This window comes from Malurus melanocephalus, unplaced genomic scaffold (genome assembly GCF_030028575.1).
Source record: "Malurus melanocephalus ecotype Western Australia unplaced genomic scaffold, MMel_1.1 scaffold_563, whole genome shotgun sequence".
NCBI classification, from domain to species: domain Eukaryota; kingdom Metazoa; phylum Chordata; class Aves; order Passeriformes; family Maluridae; genus Malurus; species Malurus melanocephalus.
The window spans coordinates 168,851-185,064 of NW_026623795.1; the positions used below are offsets into that span (position 1 = coordinate 168,851).

Below are 16,214 nucleotides of genomic sequence, written 5' to 3' on the forward strand. Positions count from 1 at the left end.
AACTTTCTGTTACCAAAGTACAGATGTACTGATTTCATACTTCATTGTRTCATGCATATTAGATATCACATGGCATAAACTGCTTTTACCTCCAAATAGACTGATTTTGGCAGTGTCTGAAAAACTGATTTTTTCTGATTTCTTAAACTGGTAGTTAAAGCTATTACCATAATAGAGTAATTGGGTTGTTTTGGGGGGATTTTGGTTGGTTGGTTGGTTGGTTGGTTGGTTGGTTGGTTGGTTGGTTGGTTGGTTGGTTGGTTGGTTGGTTGGTTGGGTTTTTTGAAAGTGGGGAAAGGAAGCCACGTCAGATTACACCATTGGCTGGATTTCAAGTTAAGAAAGAAAGGTCCTTTAGACAGTAGTAGCACTCTAATATCCTAGGAAGCAGATAAAGTAGGAGGCAGCAGTTTCATCTGTGTCATTGGCTGCATTGCTGGGACTAGCTTATAGTTTCAGCCCCTGTTTTGTAACCCACAAAGAGAAGACAGTGGAGAGTGAGCTTAGGGGCTGGTATTTATTGTGGTTCCCTTGTAATCTTTTCTTAACCCCCCTCCCCCAGGAAACAGGTGCTATTCATATTCCCATTGCACCAGGTATTTAAAGTTGCCAGTAGTGTAAGGGAAGTGTTTGCTCTCTCTTTGGTGTCTGTAGAGACAGTATTTCATAACGCATTCCAATTAAAACATGCAAGTTCATGACATCCAGTCATAATGGCATTCTTGAGAGGCAGGACATGCAGAACAGTAATTACGTACTGTAGAAGTTGAGAATACAGATACTACAGCTTCCTGTTCCAAACACTAAAGGATATTAAAAGGTTTTTTTTTTCCCATAATTAGAAATTTAACACTAAGAATAGGAATCAAGTGATTGCCCATAATAATCTCAGGGAAGTGGTGGATTCCCCAACACTGAACACTTAAGTGTTAGCTGAACATTGTGCTGGGACTTGTCTAGATTGGGCTTTTGCCAAAAAGATTGGACCCAGATGATCTTTGAGATTCCTTTCAGCTCAGTGTTTCATGGTTAGAAGATAATCTTTCATAATCTTGTTTCAATAGCCAGGTTACCATTTTACTGCAAGCTCTCTTATTAGAGGCTCTCCTTGCAACAACATTGGAAGAAGCAGGGACAACAGGAATGCTATTTACCAAATAACTTCAGCAGCTGATAAAGAAACACAGCTTCTGGTTAAAAAAAATGAAGCACTGATACTCTAGGCCTTAGGACAATGCCTGTAGTAGCACAGCAAGAAGCAATTCAGAGGGATGTTACACTGATAAATTGAGAGCACACAGAAATCAACATCCCACTATCTAAAGTGATGTTAAACAAGGGCCAGTCCAGTTGCACAACTAATTTCTTTATTTAACTGAAGTATGCGAGCCCAAGTGTGTTAGCATGGTTGGACTACCAGGGTCCATTTTTACTCTCAACTATGAATATTGAACCTATGTAAACCAAAATAAATATACCAATATAACAATTTAAACTGGTGAAAAATGCATGTATGAAATGCAGTTCCTGGGCCATTTGATTCATAAAAGACAAACAAAGTCAGATGTTGTAGTCTGTATTTTGAAGAGCCCATCATTTACTTTGGAGTGCACACCTCAGCCTAGTAGGGGATTGTTCAGATTTGTTTGGAATGAAGTTGTGTAACAGCCATAATCAAATTACTTTGTAATTTAAAAATAAGTTTACTTGCTTAATTAATCTTGTCCCACTTTAGCATATGTAGAACAAGGCAGTGTAGACTATTTACAGTTGTTAAGTAATGGTATGTCACTTGTGCAAGACAATCCACATTTCCACCCTTGAAATTGCTTTACAGTTGCAAAAGGACAGCTAAATTCCATGGATATCTGTCCAGAGCCTGAATGTCTATGCTGTTATTGACTAAAATAAACAAATTATTTAAAAATAAAACCCCAACAACTGTCTTACTGTGTCTGCCTTAATATACAAAAAGTGATGAATGTGATTGCTTATTGATTTAACCTTTGTCTGTCAATTCTGAAAGCACTTGTTCTGCAGGTTTTCTCAAGCCAGACAAAAAGTTAAATTTTATTTTGTTCCAGAGTAACATCTATTTCTAATGTCAGTTTAGTGCCTTCCCCCCTGCTGCTGCTGCTCTAGGCACAGTGATGGAAGTTAAGACCATTTCACTGAAGAAATGTTTGCAGCTACTTGCAATGTTGGGATTTCATTTAGCTGCCTTTTTTTTTTTTTACATAGACACAATGAATGACAATGGTGTGGTTTTTGCTGTACACATATTTGAGTTTCCCAACAAACACGAAGGAGGTGGTCTGATTACTTTTTCTTGGGTTTGTTTCCTTCCCAGGTCAAGTAACCAGTCATATATATTTTTCTCTTCAAGTTTACATAAGAGATTTGCACAGCTTTCCTAATTCTACTGTGAAAAAACATTGAACATTGCAAAAAAAAAAAAGTCAATATGTAAGCAACAAGAAAAACATACTTTTTGATTATTACTGTATAGCCTACCTATGTTCTAGGAAAAACAGCCTGTCATAGCTTCTAGCAGATATACTGTCTATGTAAATACAAAGAGTTGATCCAGTTTACTGTAAACTAGATTAAATAAGGTGTTACAGAAGAGACCAAGCTGTTTGGGTGCTGGCATTTAAATGAAAAAAAAAAAAAAAAAAAAAAAGGGAAAAGTCAGTTTGCCAAGAAAGTTTCTCACCTTTATGGTTTCAGGAACCCACACAGTGAAGCCCTGTACCATTTCAGAGGAAGAAAGGATGTCATCTCCCATGTTAAAAAGCAAAATTTTGGCAGCTAATGAGGATAGGAGAACCTAGAAATTTGAATCTTATCAAAATCAAGCAGTATTTCTGGGACACACCTGCAAGAGAGTTTGCATTAGAGTCAATTACAAGTCAAGGCTTTGCTTAGAAGCAAAACTCAAGAGCAGGGCCCATAGATGTCCTGGCAATTACCTGCAAGGCAAGCAGCAAGAGTAAATAAAATACTCTCACTAGAGTGAGCAGGCATGATGGAGAGTGGATAGACAAGGGGCAGGTGAGCGCTTTAGGCAGGCTCCACAACTAACGATAGTCCTTTCTCCCAGCACAAACACGGATCCCACTTTCACACAGCCAGCTCTTTGGGCTACAGGTGCAAGGAGAAAGAAATGCAAAGAAAAAGCTTGGGTTTCTCCTCAGTGGCTGGCAACAGCCGGCAAATGACCTGCTTATGGCATGGATTATGAGATGGACTGTTCTGCTTTTGGAGGACCAGAATTGTTGGTGAGAAGGGCACACCCAAAGCTCTCCAAGCAGTAAAACCTCTCATCCTTTGGACCAGAAGAACAAGATGAGCCAGGCATAAGGCTCAATCAAAGCAGTGGCACAGTTTGCCTTGGGAAGAAAACTCCAGTTCTTTATGTGTTTTGTTAGAAGCTGCCTTTGACTGTTAAGAGTCTGGAAGCACAACATACCAGCTGGCCAAAGGCTGTGATCAAGAACCAAGCAGACCATGCAGTTGCTCCCTCGAGCTCTGCCTACCAGTTTTTCAGACCATTGTAACTTGGCAGAATGGTGGATTTTAAAGTAACTATGTCTGTTCCCACATGGTTACTTAGAAGACAGGACAATAATTATAAAGGATCTAGGCTGTTTGCATACCAAGGAGCACTGTGCTCAGGACATTTTCTGATCCACAGTGAATCAGCTTGGAATTACATTAATTGTATATGGGACAAATCTCAGTCTAATTTGTTTTGCAAAGTTTGTTCTCCTAGCTCAAGGGTTACACTTGAGCAATAGAAGGATTCCAGTAGTAAGACTGCCTCTGTTGGGGATTCTGCATTTAAGGTAACTCTGGTCATAAGGCTTGCTTAATGTTTTGTATTGATAGTCTTGTCTTTTTTTTTTTTTTAATCTTGCTAAATTTTCTCTATTTGGCAGATACACTGCAGTGTAGGAAAAAAAAACAAACCCCTAGGTTTTTTCTCCTCTTTATATTCTAGCGAAAATGGTTCTTCCCAGTAAGAAAGTTTGGTTGGTTTTGGTTTCTTTTTTTCTACAGTAGAAAAGATTAGATCACGACCATTGAGTTGTGGCAATGTGCTGCATTGCCATCTTGCTTTTAAAGCGGAACTTTAATTCGGGTACCTGGAGGTGTTCGGATTAGACAGTCTTTTCTCAGGCTACACCCACCGTCTGAATTATACCAGTACTTAAGCCCTTGAGTAGTTACATATAATTTGCATCAAATTACATTCCCAAAATGCTACATTTGCATTTCTGCAAGAGGTGTACATGCACCATCCCCTGAGAGGTGGAAACAGTTCTCTTAAGACAGCCATATGCAGCTCCATGAACCTTCATGCTTTCTGTGTGAACCAGGTGGGGAAAAAAAGTGACTGGATGGAAGGGAGAAAACAGGGAAGAGGGAAAAAAAGTGAAAAGAAAATGTCAAGAAATGTCAGAGGAATGTCAAGTAAAACAGTACAGGAAGACAGACGTTAATGGCAGGCTATGAAGATTTAGCCACTGCAGTATGCTCCTCTGCTGACCCTTCCTTTGCTGTCAGCTGAATCCCAAAAAAAATGCGCCTCCTCATATGCAGCAAGTGCTGTTACCACATATCTTTGAATTATGCTGCGAGACAGTAGATTTAAAGTGATCCTCTAAGAAAAGAATATTGAATTTAAAAATACTATTATCTCCAGCAACTGTTCCTCAGATTTAAAATCAAGATAAGTTGCATTAGAAGTATACTAAGACTGTGGAGTGGCCAGAAACACAGAAACACTCATTCCCTTCATTTTGAATCAGATACAGACTCTTTGTGTGATATCAAAATTCCCTTCATAGAGATCCCTTGTTTCACTCACTGCACAGGACGGGCTGTGTTCCTGCGATGAATGAGAATGGCATAACAAAGGGGAAAGGCTTCTACTTGGTTACAGTTTTCAAGACAGTAAATAAGACAATCCCTTGCAAGAGAAGGGATAATGTTACAGACCAGGCACGTCTCAGGACATAATGGGTCAACTAAATTCTCACCCCAGTAATGCCAGGTGCTGCACAGGCAGCCCAGTAGGTTGTGGTATCTGGCTCACACCCAGTCTGTGATACCAGGGGTTGTGTTTTGGAAGTACTGATCATAACGGCTATCAAAACAGAGGGAGCTATGCTGGAATCATATAAAGTCCTGTAAAGTGAATCCTAATTTTTTTACAACTCAGCTCAGGCTCTCAAAACTATCCAGCAGTCTTGGTTTCAAAGTCTGTACCTCGGAGCTGTTACACAAGCACAATACTCTCTTACCTTTCTCAGTATCAGGAAGATAACATAAACTAAGGCAAAAAGTCTAAAGCTCTCGAAGAAAGTTTAGTTTGATCCCAGTAGGCCTTCAGGGATCATGGAAGTAAGTAATACAGGGAGAACACCATAGGGAAACTGAGAAGATGAATCACTCCAATGCAAGGTTTGGTTGRTTCCCAAAATAAGCAGGGCTAGGGCCACACACTGTGCTGAACTTGGACACCCCCATATTGGCTGAGGCAGAGACTTTGTGAAAGGGCCAGCACAGGGAAAAAAGGGAGATGTGATTGTGTAATTAAGAGCCATATGAGCACAGGGCATCAGGTTCCCTATGGGTACATACCATAATCCTGGCATTTCCTTATTTTGTAGTGTTTTGAATGTCTGAGCTAGACAGGTAGAGATTTTATTTTTTAAACTGAGGGCTGGTATTAATTGATGAGAAGAGTGCAAGATACAGCAGATCATAGCTTCCATGTGTTTGTGTGAGAAAGACAATAAAGAAAATTAAGACAGATCCCATTTACTCAAGGTGTATTCCACAACCTCCCACCAGGCCATCTGTACCTACCTCTGCCCTGCCAATTGCCCCCTGAAGCAGCAACCCATTAATTTGCTCCTCTAATCTCTGATCAGGCTGTTTCTTCCACCTGAGACTGCTCAGCTGATTATCTACCTCCTTAATATCAAGTAGGCTGCAAGTGCAAGTGCACGCCCATACCATTCCAGATAAACATCCCAGCCATCCAAATGGGTTTGAAACAAAGCCAGGTGACTTTGCCTATCCCTGTCTCAAGCTCCCACTTTCAATAATGTCTGTGTTACACAATATCACAACAACACACCAGCACAAATCCTGCTTCCCACAGCCTTTGGTGCCAGGCCTACCTGCAGCCTGAAATACCTTCTTAGACCACACTTCTTTATTTTTTTCTTTTTTTTTTTTTTTTGGCTTGGCTCTGAATGTGCAGAACTGAGTCAGCACCTCTGTCTGCTACATGGGGGTTAGCTGTCCTTGCCAAAGGAGTTGTCAGCCACAGCTTGACAGGTGACTGCCATTTCCTATTTCTGAAAGCAGTGTTACCAGCCACATCATCACTTCTCCTTAGTTTAGAAGTTGGTCCTACACTTCCTCGTGCAGTCTGAGGGCTATGACAGGAATAACAGCGCTGAGGTCACACGACACTTTCTCTGTTCAAACCACTCAGCAAGGGAACCCACAGGAATTGTTTATTGTAAACGTTTCCCACAGACTAAACCCAACAGGTACCAGCAAGTAGTCTTGCTCCCCTGCATTTTCTACTGTAACATGACAAAAAAGGAGCATGCTCATGAACCACTATATGGAATGAGATATCTGTTTAATTTTACCTATGTGGATGTTTTATATTTGCAGTTGAAGGTTTGTGAGTATCTGCCAAATGGATTCTTATCATGGAGGGGAAAGATCAATAGGGGAATTTTTTCAGCATAAAGGATGAAATCAATCCCTGCTACTGTTAATTACAAGCAAGAGCAGAGCTAATTTCAGGGACTTTTTTACAGTCACCTTTTCTTGCAGTTTGTAAAAAGCTGCCTCAAACCTTTGACATTTTAAAATCAAAATTCCTGCCTACAGCTGCTAAAATATGAGGGGTTTTTTTTTTTCTGGTATCCACCAATTGTCAGCGGCACTATTTTCTGCAGTGACATTACATATGCCAGTCGCACAACCTGTCCTATGCAGACAAACACCCACACCTTGAGTCCTCATGTGCCTGGTAAGTCAGAGTCAGAAATCCAGCAACAAACAGCAATAACAAAAGCACAACACATGCTGCAACATGTACCATGGGGATGGAAGTCATGTCACTACAAAACTCCACTGTGCAAACATATAAAAAGAAATCTGAAAGAGGCATAGATTTGAGATGAAATGTGAGGATTGCAAACCTAATAGAATTTAGTATTTTAACCCTGGACTGTACAATGTCTGGCAACCTTACTTCAACATTGTTTTTAAACTGAGAAAAACCCCTAAAAATAGTACCCATAACTTCATCTTCTAGAAAACTACTGTAGAAAAACTGTTCTTTCTTTCCTTTTGAAGACATAAACCACCTAAAATGTTTAATAGGTAAAAATACAGGAACTAGTGAACATTCCAGCTTTTCCTTTAAGGAAAGCTTTTCCTTAAAGTTTTCAGTTTGGTTTGGTTCAGTTCTGAAAGCTGAATTATGAAAATTACCTATACCAATACTTGATTTGCAGCAACAACAACAACAACAACAAGAATTAATGATGACATTACTTTTAGTAACTTTAGTTACTTTTAGTCTTCTAAAGTTATGCTAATGAAAACACTAATCAAAGATTGCAGTCACACTTTCAGTCCTTGCCTGTTGCAGGTGGATTTCATTGAGCAATAAGATTTATAGCTTAATCATGACACAACATATATAAGGCTGAACTCATTCAGCTGCTAATGAAATGTGATTTGGGGACTCTTGCACCAGCTGGGTGATGATTAGGGCTTATCACAGATAGGTCTAGGAAAAAGCTGGGAAATACTTAAGCTTGTTTTGCAGTTGCTTTGAGCTCTTAGGAAAGAAGCAATTTTTCTCCAACAATCAACTGGAAGTTTTCTGCCCATATAAGAGAGGTAATGATAAGGTTTTTAACTGATTTGCAAGTGATAGGGTTATATTGAAGGCTGACAAAATCTTGCTAAATCCTTCTGGTTTAGTGCCTTTTAAATTGTGAGATGGGTACTTTGTCTTCCTAGTCAGCTCAAAAAAAAAGTTAATTAAGCAGCTGGCTTCAGAGAAACCTTGCAGAACTTGCTCTATATGAAGACTCTTAACTTGAAATTCTGCTTTTAATAGTTGCCTGCTGGCACAACAAGCAAGTTTGTGTAGGTTTCCCACAGCAAAAAGGGAATCCTAAAGGTAGTTTCTGCTTATGGTGAAAACAAGGTGTTGCATTTCTCTTTCCTTGATAAAGGCTATAATGGCTCCATATTAGCTATAAGCAGAAGGGCCACTCAAACATCTAACTTACTGAATAATTTTAAAAATAATCAGTGTAATAAGAAGGTAACTACTCCCTCATAAAAATAAGTACTTTAAAAGCACAGGAAGTTAGAAGTTAAACTGTGACTCCTAGAATATCTTGTCTATACATGCTACTAGCAGGGAAAAAGTCTACATGAGTAGCAAAATACATGGCTCCTTAGCATAGACTGGAGCTCAGCTACAGAACAGATTCTGTTTAAAACTTTTCTCTTTGCAGGGAGCTACCACACTTCCTACTCCTTTCTTTGGTAAGCGTGGTCTCCAGCTCCTCTTGTAAGAGAACTGCTGCCTGTCAACTGAAAACTACCCAGTAACTTTGCAAAATCAGTAGCTTTCATGAGCTGTGGGACTTCAGATTGGGTGATTAAAGGAGAAAGAGTTGTTTCAGATTGGAGAAATGTGACCTCAAATATAGCAGAGCACAGTAGAAAAAGCTTCCCTGTTGTAAGTAGGTTTTTTGAAAAATGCGTATTATTTTGATTCTTTTGCAGCCTAAAGAAAAATTTCTTGAGGGTGTTGTGCTTTCCATGAATTCAGTCATTTTTGTAAAAGAAAGCCATTTCCTTTTCTATTGAACCAAAGGCTTGGGTATCTAAAGTTCCTCTGCAAATGTAGGTTCCATGGTTTTGTTCTTGAAAAAAGTTGCTCACTTGTCTCCCAGAATATGTTAATAATTTTTAAAGTACATGTTTAGGTATGGGAGGGGAGATAGTTAGACTGTTGCAGAACTGTGGTGCATTTTTTTGTGTTTTCTGGGGTTTGTGGAGTTTCTGTGTGTTTAGTTGTTTGGTTTTTTTTATTTTCCATGACTATTTTATGTGGTTGTAAGACTGTACCTGACAAGCTTTTAACATCAAGGTGCTCAGAAACACTTCAGAGTTGTGTTTGCTTTAGAGATGCAACTAGGCAGGGCAAGTCTGAGATAAGGAGTCATCCAGAGAAATGATAGGTCAGCAGACCTCAGGCTTACAGTTCAAGTCCTACTTCTTGCCTATTGATGTTACACTTATCACACTCCCTCTGAAGTAATTTCATTCTCTATTTGACTTAGGGTAAGAAAAAACAGTCATGAGAACTGTACCTAATGCAAGTCCTCTAAGTGTCAGCAGTTTGCTGATATATTAGCCAAGAACTAGATGAAGAAATGGTTTTGTTCTTTTGTTTAATTCTGCCACAATCCAGCTGGAGGTCATGTGACACTAACCCCCACAGACTGTACTCTGGCCCTTTCTGAGATGTTATGCCAGGCCAATGTGAGTGGTACCATTTCCAATACAGATGCTGGGGCTGCACTTGGTGCTCCTCAGTGGGACTGGGCTGGATTACAGAATTTCATGACGACTCTTTTCCTTTGGGCCTGTACTGGAGGCTCTGGTGCCTCTGTTCTGTGAACTCTGCCCAGTGTGGAAGGGCAACGCTCAGTGCCTGTCAGAGTGTTTCCCTGAAGAAGTTCAAAGCCATGCTCCTCTTCCTGGAACTGGCTGAGGACACTGTCTGTCCTTCCTTACTGCTAATTATAAGGTACTACAGAGAAAAATCAAAAGTAGGCCAGATAGAGGAAGAAATAAAATCATAAATTAGCATATTTTTCTGTCGATTAAATTTACATAGCCCCTTTTGAGGATGAGGGCAAAGGAGAACTAAAAGAGTAACAAAATAATAACAATAATAATAATGCTGCTTTTTTCAAAGTGCTTATTAATGAAGGCTTTTGTCAAGAAGTACATAAATGCTGCTCTTAGTCTGAGGAAAATTGTTAAGGAACAGACTGACATTCCTAAAGCTTCTCTCTTCATTGCTGTTAAATTTAACTATCTTGGAACAGAAGAATTTAGGTTAGGAGGAGGATCTGGAAACCATCTGGTTCAACCCTTCCTCATGGCAAAACTACTCTCAAAGCCAGGTCAGTTTTCTCCAGGTCTTGTCCTATAGTGGTACAGAGACTCAGCCTCTTTCCTGAGCAACCCATTCCAGTGTTCCCCCACTCTTCCAGCAGGAAATTTATGTCAGTGTGGTGCTATTGCCTTCAGGGTTTCCAGACTCACATCAGTAGGTTTCAATTTTTTTTGTTTTCTGTAAGGTAATGCTTTCCCTGAGGTGCAAATTTAATTACGGCCTAAGTACTAGGCTTGTGCAAGTGGGTTTTTGTTTTAACTAGGATTTCTGATGAAGGTTCCCTGGAAGCTCTGGCAATTACCTGGGCTCGAGCTTTCCCACCCTCTGCAGTGGCTGCCAGGGCTGGAATGTACTGTGCTGTAATATGCCATCCTCTGACCCAGTGCCTACACTAGCACATATGGCTGTGCATTGCATGGCTCTCTGAAAAGAAATCTGGCTATAAACTGTGGTGTACTACAGGATTTTAACATGCCCCAAAGAAGGGAATTTGGATTCCCTTTTCCAGGTATGTTTCAAGCTTTGTTGAAGCATACCTTAATTTTTTTTCTTCTCCCACCTTACAAATGACAGTTGAACTGGTTACATTCCGGTTCATGGAATTAGGAATAGGGCCAGAAGCCCTACTGTTGCAGGGGAGAAGAGCACTATGACACAAACACACTGTGCTGAATGAGGGCCAGATAAATTGGAGCATCCTGTGCCCCATCTTTACAAGAACCTTGTCTGACAGCAGCCAGAAAAATCACAAATAGCATGTGAATGGGTGCTCAAATGCCTCTTGTGGCTTTGCCACTAAGGCAGATATAGGTTCAACTAAGATTTCTTGTCCTCAGTTTATTTTTCAAGGCTTTACTTTTACTTCAGCTCTTACGTGGCTTATTGTGAATGCAAACAGATACTTAGGCAAACCTAGACATGCAAGTTAATTGTGCTGTGTTCTGTAGGGAGATTATAAACTTTCTGAAATATTTGAAATATTTTCCTAGATCTTTTCTGTGGATTTTTCAACAAGATAACATGAATATTTCAGGTGTAGCCACTGTACTTCAAGATTAGATAATTTCTGATACCTATTTTTACCTTCCCCATCCCCAATGGAGGTTAAGGATTTTACATTCCTCTGTTCAGTGAAGATTCTTGCAGAAGTCCAGCACAGCAAATGATGTTTTATACTTGATGTCTGTGAGGGCTAAGAAAGGTCCACTGCAACTCACGTCCCTTCTCTTTATTGTAGTGTGCTTCTCATTCTGACAGTGGTTCAGCTTCTGATGGAGGAGCAAAACATTGCCACTGAGGTGCCGGCAGCCCTGAAGTGCCTGGCCAAATACACAGTGCGTGGTTTCTATGGTGTAGAGTATTCCCTGGCCCTGGATGTCCTGATCCACTACCGCTGTGTGAAAGAGGATGACTTGTTACAGCTGCTCAAGTACGAGCGTAAGCAACTGCGCACGGTCCTCAACACGCTCAAGGCAGACAAGTTGGTGAAGCTGCGGATGCGAGTTGAAACAGGACCCAATGGGAAGAGCACGAGGCACAATTACTATTACATCAATTACAAGGTGCTGGTGGATGTGGTAAAATACAAACTGGATCATGTACGTCGGAAAATAGAAGTGGATGAGCGGGATTCGACTACCAGATCCTCTTTTAAATGTCCATCTTGCTCTAGCACTTACACGGACCTTGAAGTCAATCAGCTCTTTGATGCATTTACAGGTATATTACTGAAACTGATTATTTGCTGTTATCTTAAAGAATAACCCTGTTAGCAGAAAGTTGATTCCTAACTGAACTTTGCAATAAAAGCATGTTTGTTAGGATATGCTTCTTGTTTGCCAGTTGAGGGGAGTCTGGGACAGGGGATGCTGGGAGGTGAGGGCAAGAGAAATGCTGCCTGTGTAGAACAGGCCAAGCAAAAGGAAGAATGATATTGAATGTATGAGCTGAGGTTGGGAATCAGATTCCAGGCCTCAGCTTTGCTTTGAACCTGGTTGAGTAATCTTAACTCATCCAAGTCTCGTGAGTCTTACTTCCTCATATGGAAATACAAAGTGTACAGGCTTTACTCTGTTTTGAATCTCTTGGTTAATCCATTTGTGTGGTCAATTCTTCCGACAGAAGAGTTGGACAAAATGGGTAAAACTGTTTGCAGTCACCTACTGCAGTAAGGATCTTCTAGCTCAGTGGCACAAGAGCAGAGCAGAGGTGTTCTGTCACTCCTGGGCTGGAGGTTCCTCCTGTGTCAACATGACATATCCACAGCAGAAGTGGTATCAGGGCTTGTGGATTTTTCCTCTCTAAAATCAAAATAACTAGGTAAGAGTACTCTTTCAAAATGAGTCAAAATTACATAGTGCAATACATTACTCAGAGCACAGCTACTGTGGTGACATCTGGGTCATGGGATCTGCAAAGAATGCCAGAGCCAGGCAGAATGAACTTTATACGACTAACCTGAAATGCCCATGGTGAAATTTGTGTTCTGCCACTTAGCAAAATCATCCCTTTCTTCTAATGGAGGGACTCTGTCGAGTTACTGAAATGCAAACATTGAAGCTGTTGATTTATGTTCACAGAACAAGCTTTAAGTTTTGTTTGTTTTCCTGAAGACATAAATACAGGACTTTAGCATATGTCTTCACTCTGACTCTGGAAAAACTAAAACCAAATATGCTATTTATGCTTGAAAATGTCTTTTTTTTCCTACATTAAGAGTGAAGAAGATTGGAGAAAAAAACAAAGCAATTAATGATAGTAGATGTCTACCCAACCTAACTTTCTCTCCTGAGACATTTCTCACTAGCATAGCAAGTGTGTAATAGCAGTCTGTCTTAAGTTTGCCTGTAGAACTGAGTTCCCCCAGTTAATGTGAACAAATGGAGAAAGTCAGAATGTCTGGGTAACTGTCCAGCTGCAGACTGCTTAACAAGGTACTGCTGGTCTTTCATGTGAAGCAAAAAATGAGAATTTCCACTTTGGAAAATGTTGCAGAGACTTTCCGCTGCACTTACTGCAACACTGAAGTAGAGGAAGATGGTTCAGCATTTCCGAAGCGTGATGCTCAAACCTTGCTGGCGAAGTTCAACGAGCAGATGGAGCCTCTCTTTGCACTGCTGCATGAGACTGAAGATATTGTTCTGCCCTATGACTTGCTGGAGCCTCAGCCAATAGAAATACCAGAATTATCAGAAAGGTACAAACATAACCGTAGAACTTCTGATCAATGCAAACCCCCCCACCAGCTGTAAAATCTTTGAAATACTAACCTTGCAGCCTGCTGTGTACTCCATTCTGCTTTTTTCAGTACAGTCTGCTGTTTAATGAAGAAGTCTGTAATACCTAAAGCATCCTAAATTACTGCTATGCATTTTTAGGGTTTTTTTAATACATTTTTTAATTTTATTTATTTCTCAGGTTACTCCTTCAGCTAATGTTCAAAGCCGTTTCTGTGAGGAAGTAATGTTTATCAGTGTGCTTCAACCAGAGATGCACTACTGAAGAGACCTTGCAAAAATCAGTGGTTCAGAACCACTTGCCTATGAGAAGAGATGAAAGGGAATGTAAATTATTTTAATGTGAACGCTTGTTAAAACTAGTCTGCTGACAAAACATGGTTTTGGGGTTGGTTTGCTTGGGGTTGTTCAGGTTTTTTGAATGGGAGCTGGGGGTTCTTGCCTTAATTCTACCTGTTCAAAATGTGGCATTTCTTTCAGCTTTGATTCAAAGGTGGGCTCAAGTGTCCTGGAATCCTGCAGCTGCCCTGAAAAATGGGTACGCAGAAGCTCCTCTATTGGCCTTACGTACACCCAAAACTTAACTATTGATATCCAAGACTCAAAGTGCAAGAAGAAAACAAGAGAAAAAGCAACTGAAAAGCAACCTATCTGGTTGGCACAGAGCACTGTGGAAGAAGCAGGAACAGCCACCAACAATAGCATTGGTAAGTTTAACGCATTAGCAAATAAATTCAGCAGMCTTTGCACATATAAATACAGTTTTCCCACTCAAACAGTAGTGAACTTGGTTTAGAAGATAATGATTTAATTCTGTGTTGGTGGTTATCAGATCTTAGTTTCAAAATCTAGTTTTTAGGCAGAGTTGGGTAATATTCCTAAAGCCAAGAGGTCAGGTAGCAGACCCTGAAACTTCAGGCTTTAGCCATGCAGTAACATTAATGGTCATCTTTACATGGGAAGCTCTTGGAAATGTCTGTACTTTCAAGAGAATTCTAGTGTGAGTAAAAAATGGGATGTCTGTGGTAAACTATCAATCCCTCTAACACTTAGTATTGTGTATTAGGAGTAAATGCTTCTGAAGAAACTGAAGGAAGTGTTAAAGAAACTGTCACTGATAATGAAATTATCAAGACTCTTCTGATCCATGAATCCAAGTCATCATCTAGAACAGACCACGCTCCTATTGACAAAAGCAAACTACATGGATCACACAGTGGTGAGTTTGAAGAGGATGCCAACCACTCAAGAGAAGCAGGAATGAACGTAGCAGGCAACAACTTTGAACAAGAGGAGGAACAGGAAACTCCAGGTCCTATTTTAATGGTAGCTGGTCAGCCCTGTTCATACAGTGAAGTTAGTGAAAATCCAGAGCTTGTGTCTCTCATGACAAATGAAGAGAAAGAAGCTTACATAAAGGTAGGACAAGAAATTTTCCAGTCTGTCTTTGAGTAACTAGTACTGCAGTAATATGCAACTTTGTATAGAATGGATGAAGGCTTCTAACTTATGTTCTTCAAAGTTTGCCACTGAAGGTTTAAGTTTTTTTGAACTTGCTCCTTAGCAAGTTGCTAACACTATATTAGGTAACTACAGTTCAAATACTATCATTGCAGCCACAGCAAGTGCTTTCTGTTGTTGTAATGCTTAGACTTTCTGGATGATGTAATTAGTTTTGGAGCATGAATCATTTCAGGATACATGTGGATCTGATTAAAATAAAATTTGAAAAGCAGTGATGCAATCTCTAGTAAGAAACAAATTGCTTCACCTTCTTCCCAGAAGTAACAGTTACTTCCAGTAGTGAAAATTAGTCCAAATCCAGTATGATTTGGTCTCATACCAGCGTCCCATGGTTTTGTTATGACCCTTACTGTTGTACAGTGAGTGACCTATGTCACACAGCAATCTCCTTCCAAGGGAAGAGCTGTTACTAAATTGTATTAGCAACAGATGACAATCAACACTGGCCTTTTAGCTTTCATCCTTAGAATAATTTTTCCAATTCTTTGTATTCACGGCACTACAGAACAGTCTTGAGTGATGAACTGTGCAATGGGCATTGGACAGTAAAATGTCACATTCGTTTTGGTCCAGATCAGTAAGGGAGCAAGAATATCAAGCACAAGACTCTGCTTTCCCATCACACTCCCACACTCCACAGTGCTCTTTTTAAGCAAGAAACAAATTCTACTTGAACTGAACTCCATGAGTAGAAGGACTGGCATGAGGCACAAGACAGAGTTTAACTTCTTCAACAGTTTCTACTACTTGAGCAAAGGATAATGAAAGTAGACTAGAAGGGTACAAAGTGAAACAGAAGATATTCCCTCTGAATGTTAGGAAGCACTTCACTGTACGTGTTCAGTCACCCTGGCACGGGTTCCCCAGAGAAATGGAAGTCTCCCCTCAGGGACCTATTCAAAAGCCACCKGGGCAAAGAGCTCTGTGTGGTTCTGCTGGAGCAGGGGAGCTGAGCACGATGACCTCCAGAGGTCCCTGCTGACTCTTCTGCGATGAAAGGGTAGAGAGAAAGCATGACCAAATGCCACTGCAGTGCATTTTTCATACAGACATACCATTTGTTTTGATTGAGGTAATTCTCTTTTAAGTAGCTGGTGTGGGGCTGTGTTTTCAATCTGTGCTGAAAAGAGTGTAGATAACACAGGGATGTTTTCATTATTGCTGAGTAGCACGTGCACTGAGTAAAGGACTTTCCTGCT

General features: G+C 40.3%; 1 protein-coding gene across 1 annotated transcript; it reads left to right on the forward strand.

Moving 5' to 3' along the window:
* The first annotated feature begins 11,526 nt into the window (after positions 1-11,526).
* On the forward strand, positions 11,527-15,192 carry LOC130583160 (general transcription factor IIE subunit 1-like). Its single transcript, XM_057382304.1, has 4 exons — positions 11,527-11,974; positions 13,250-13,451; positions 13,972-14,198; positions 14,558-15,192. Exons 1-4 carry the CDS (start codon positions 11,527-11,529, stop codon positions 14,944-14,946), a joined length of 1,266 nt encoding a protein of 421 aa, XP_057238287.1. The 3' UTR covers positions 14,947-15,192.
* Positions 15,193-16,214: the final 1,022 nt, after the last annotated feature.

Excerpts from the sequence above, each read along its gene's own strand:
- LOC130583160 (XM_057382304.1), top strand. The coding sequence starts at position 11,527 with ATGGAGGAGCAAAACATTGCCACTGAGGTGCCGGCAGCCCTGAAGTGC. Across the intron at positions 11,975-13,249 it reads GCTCTTTGATGCATTTACAG|AGACTTTCCGCTGCACTTAC; the intron begins GTATATTACTGA and ends AAAATGTTGCAG. Across the intron at positions 14,199-14,557 it reads AGCCACCAACAATAGCATTG|GAGTAAATGCTTCTGAAGAA; the intron begins GTAAGTTTAACG and ends ATTGTGTATTAG.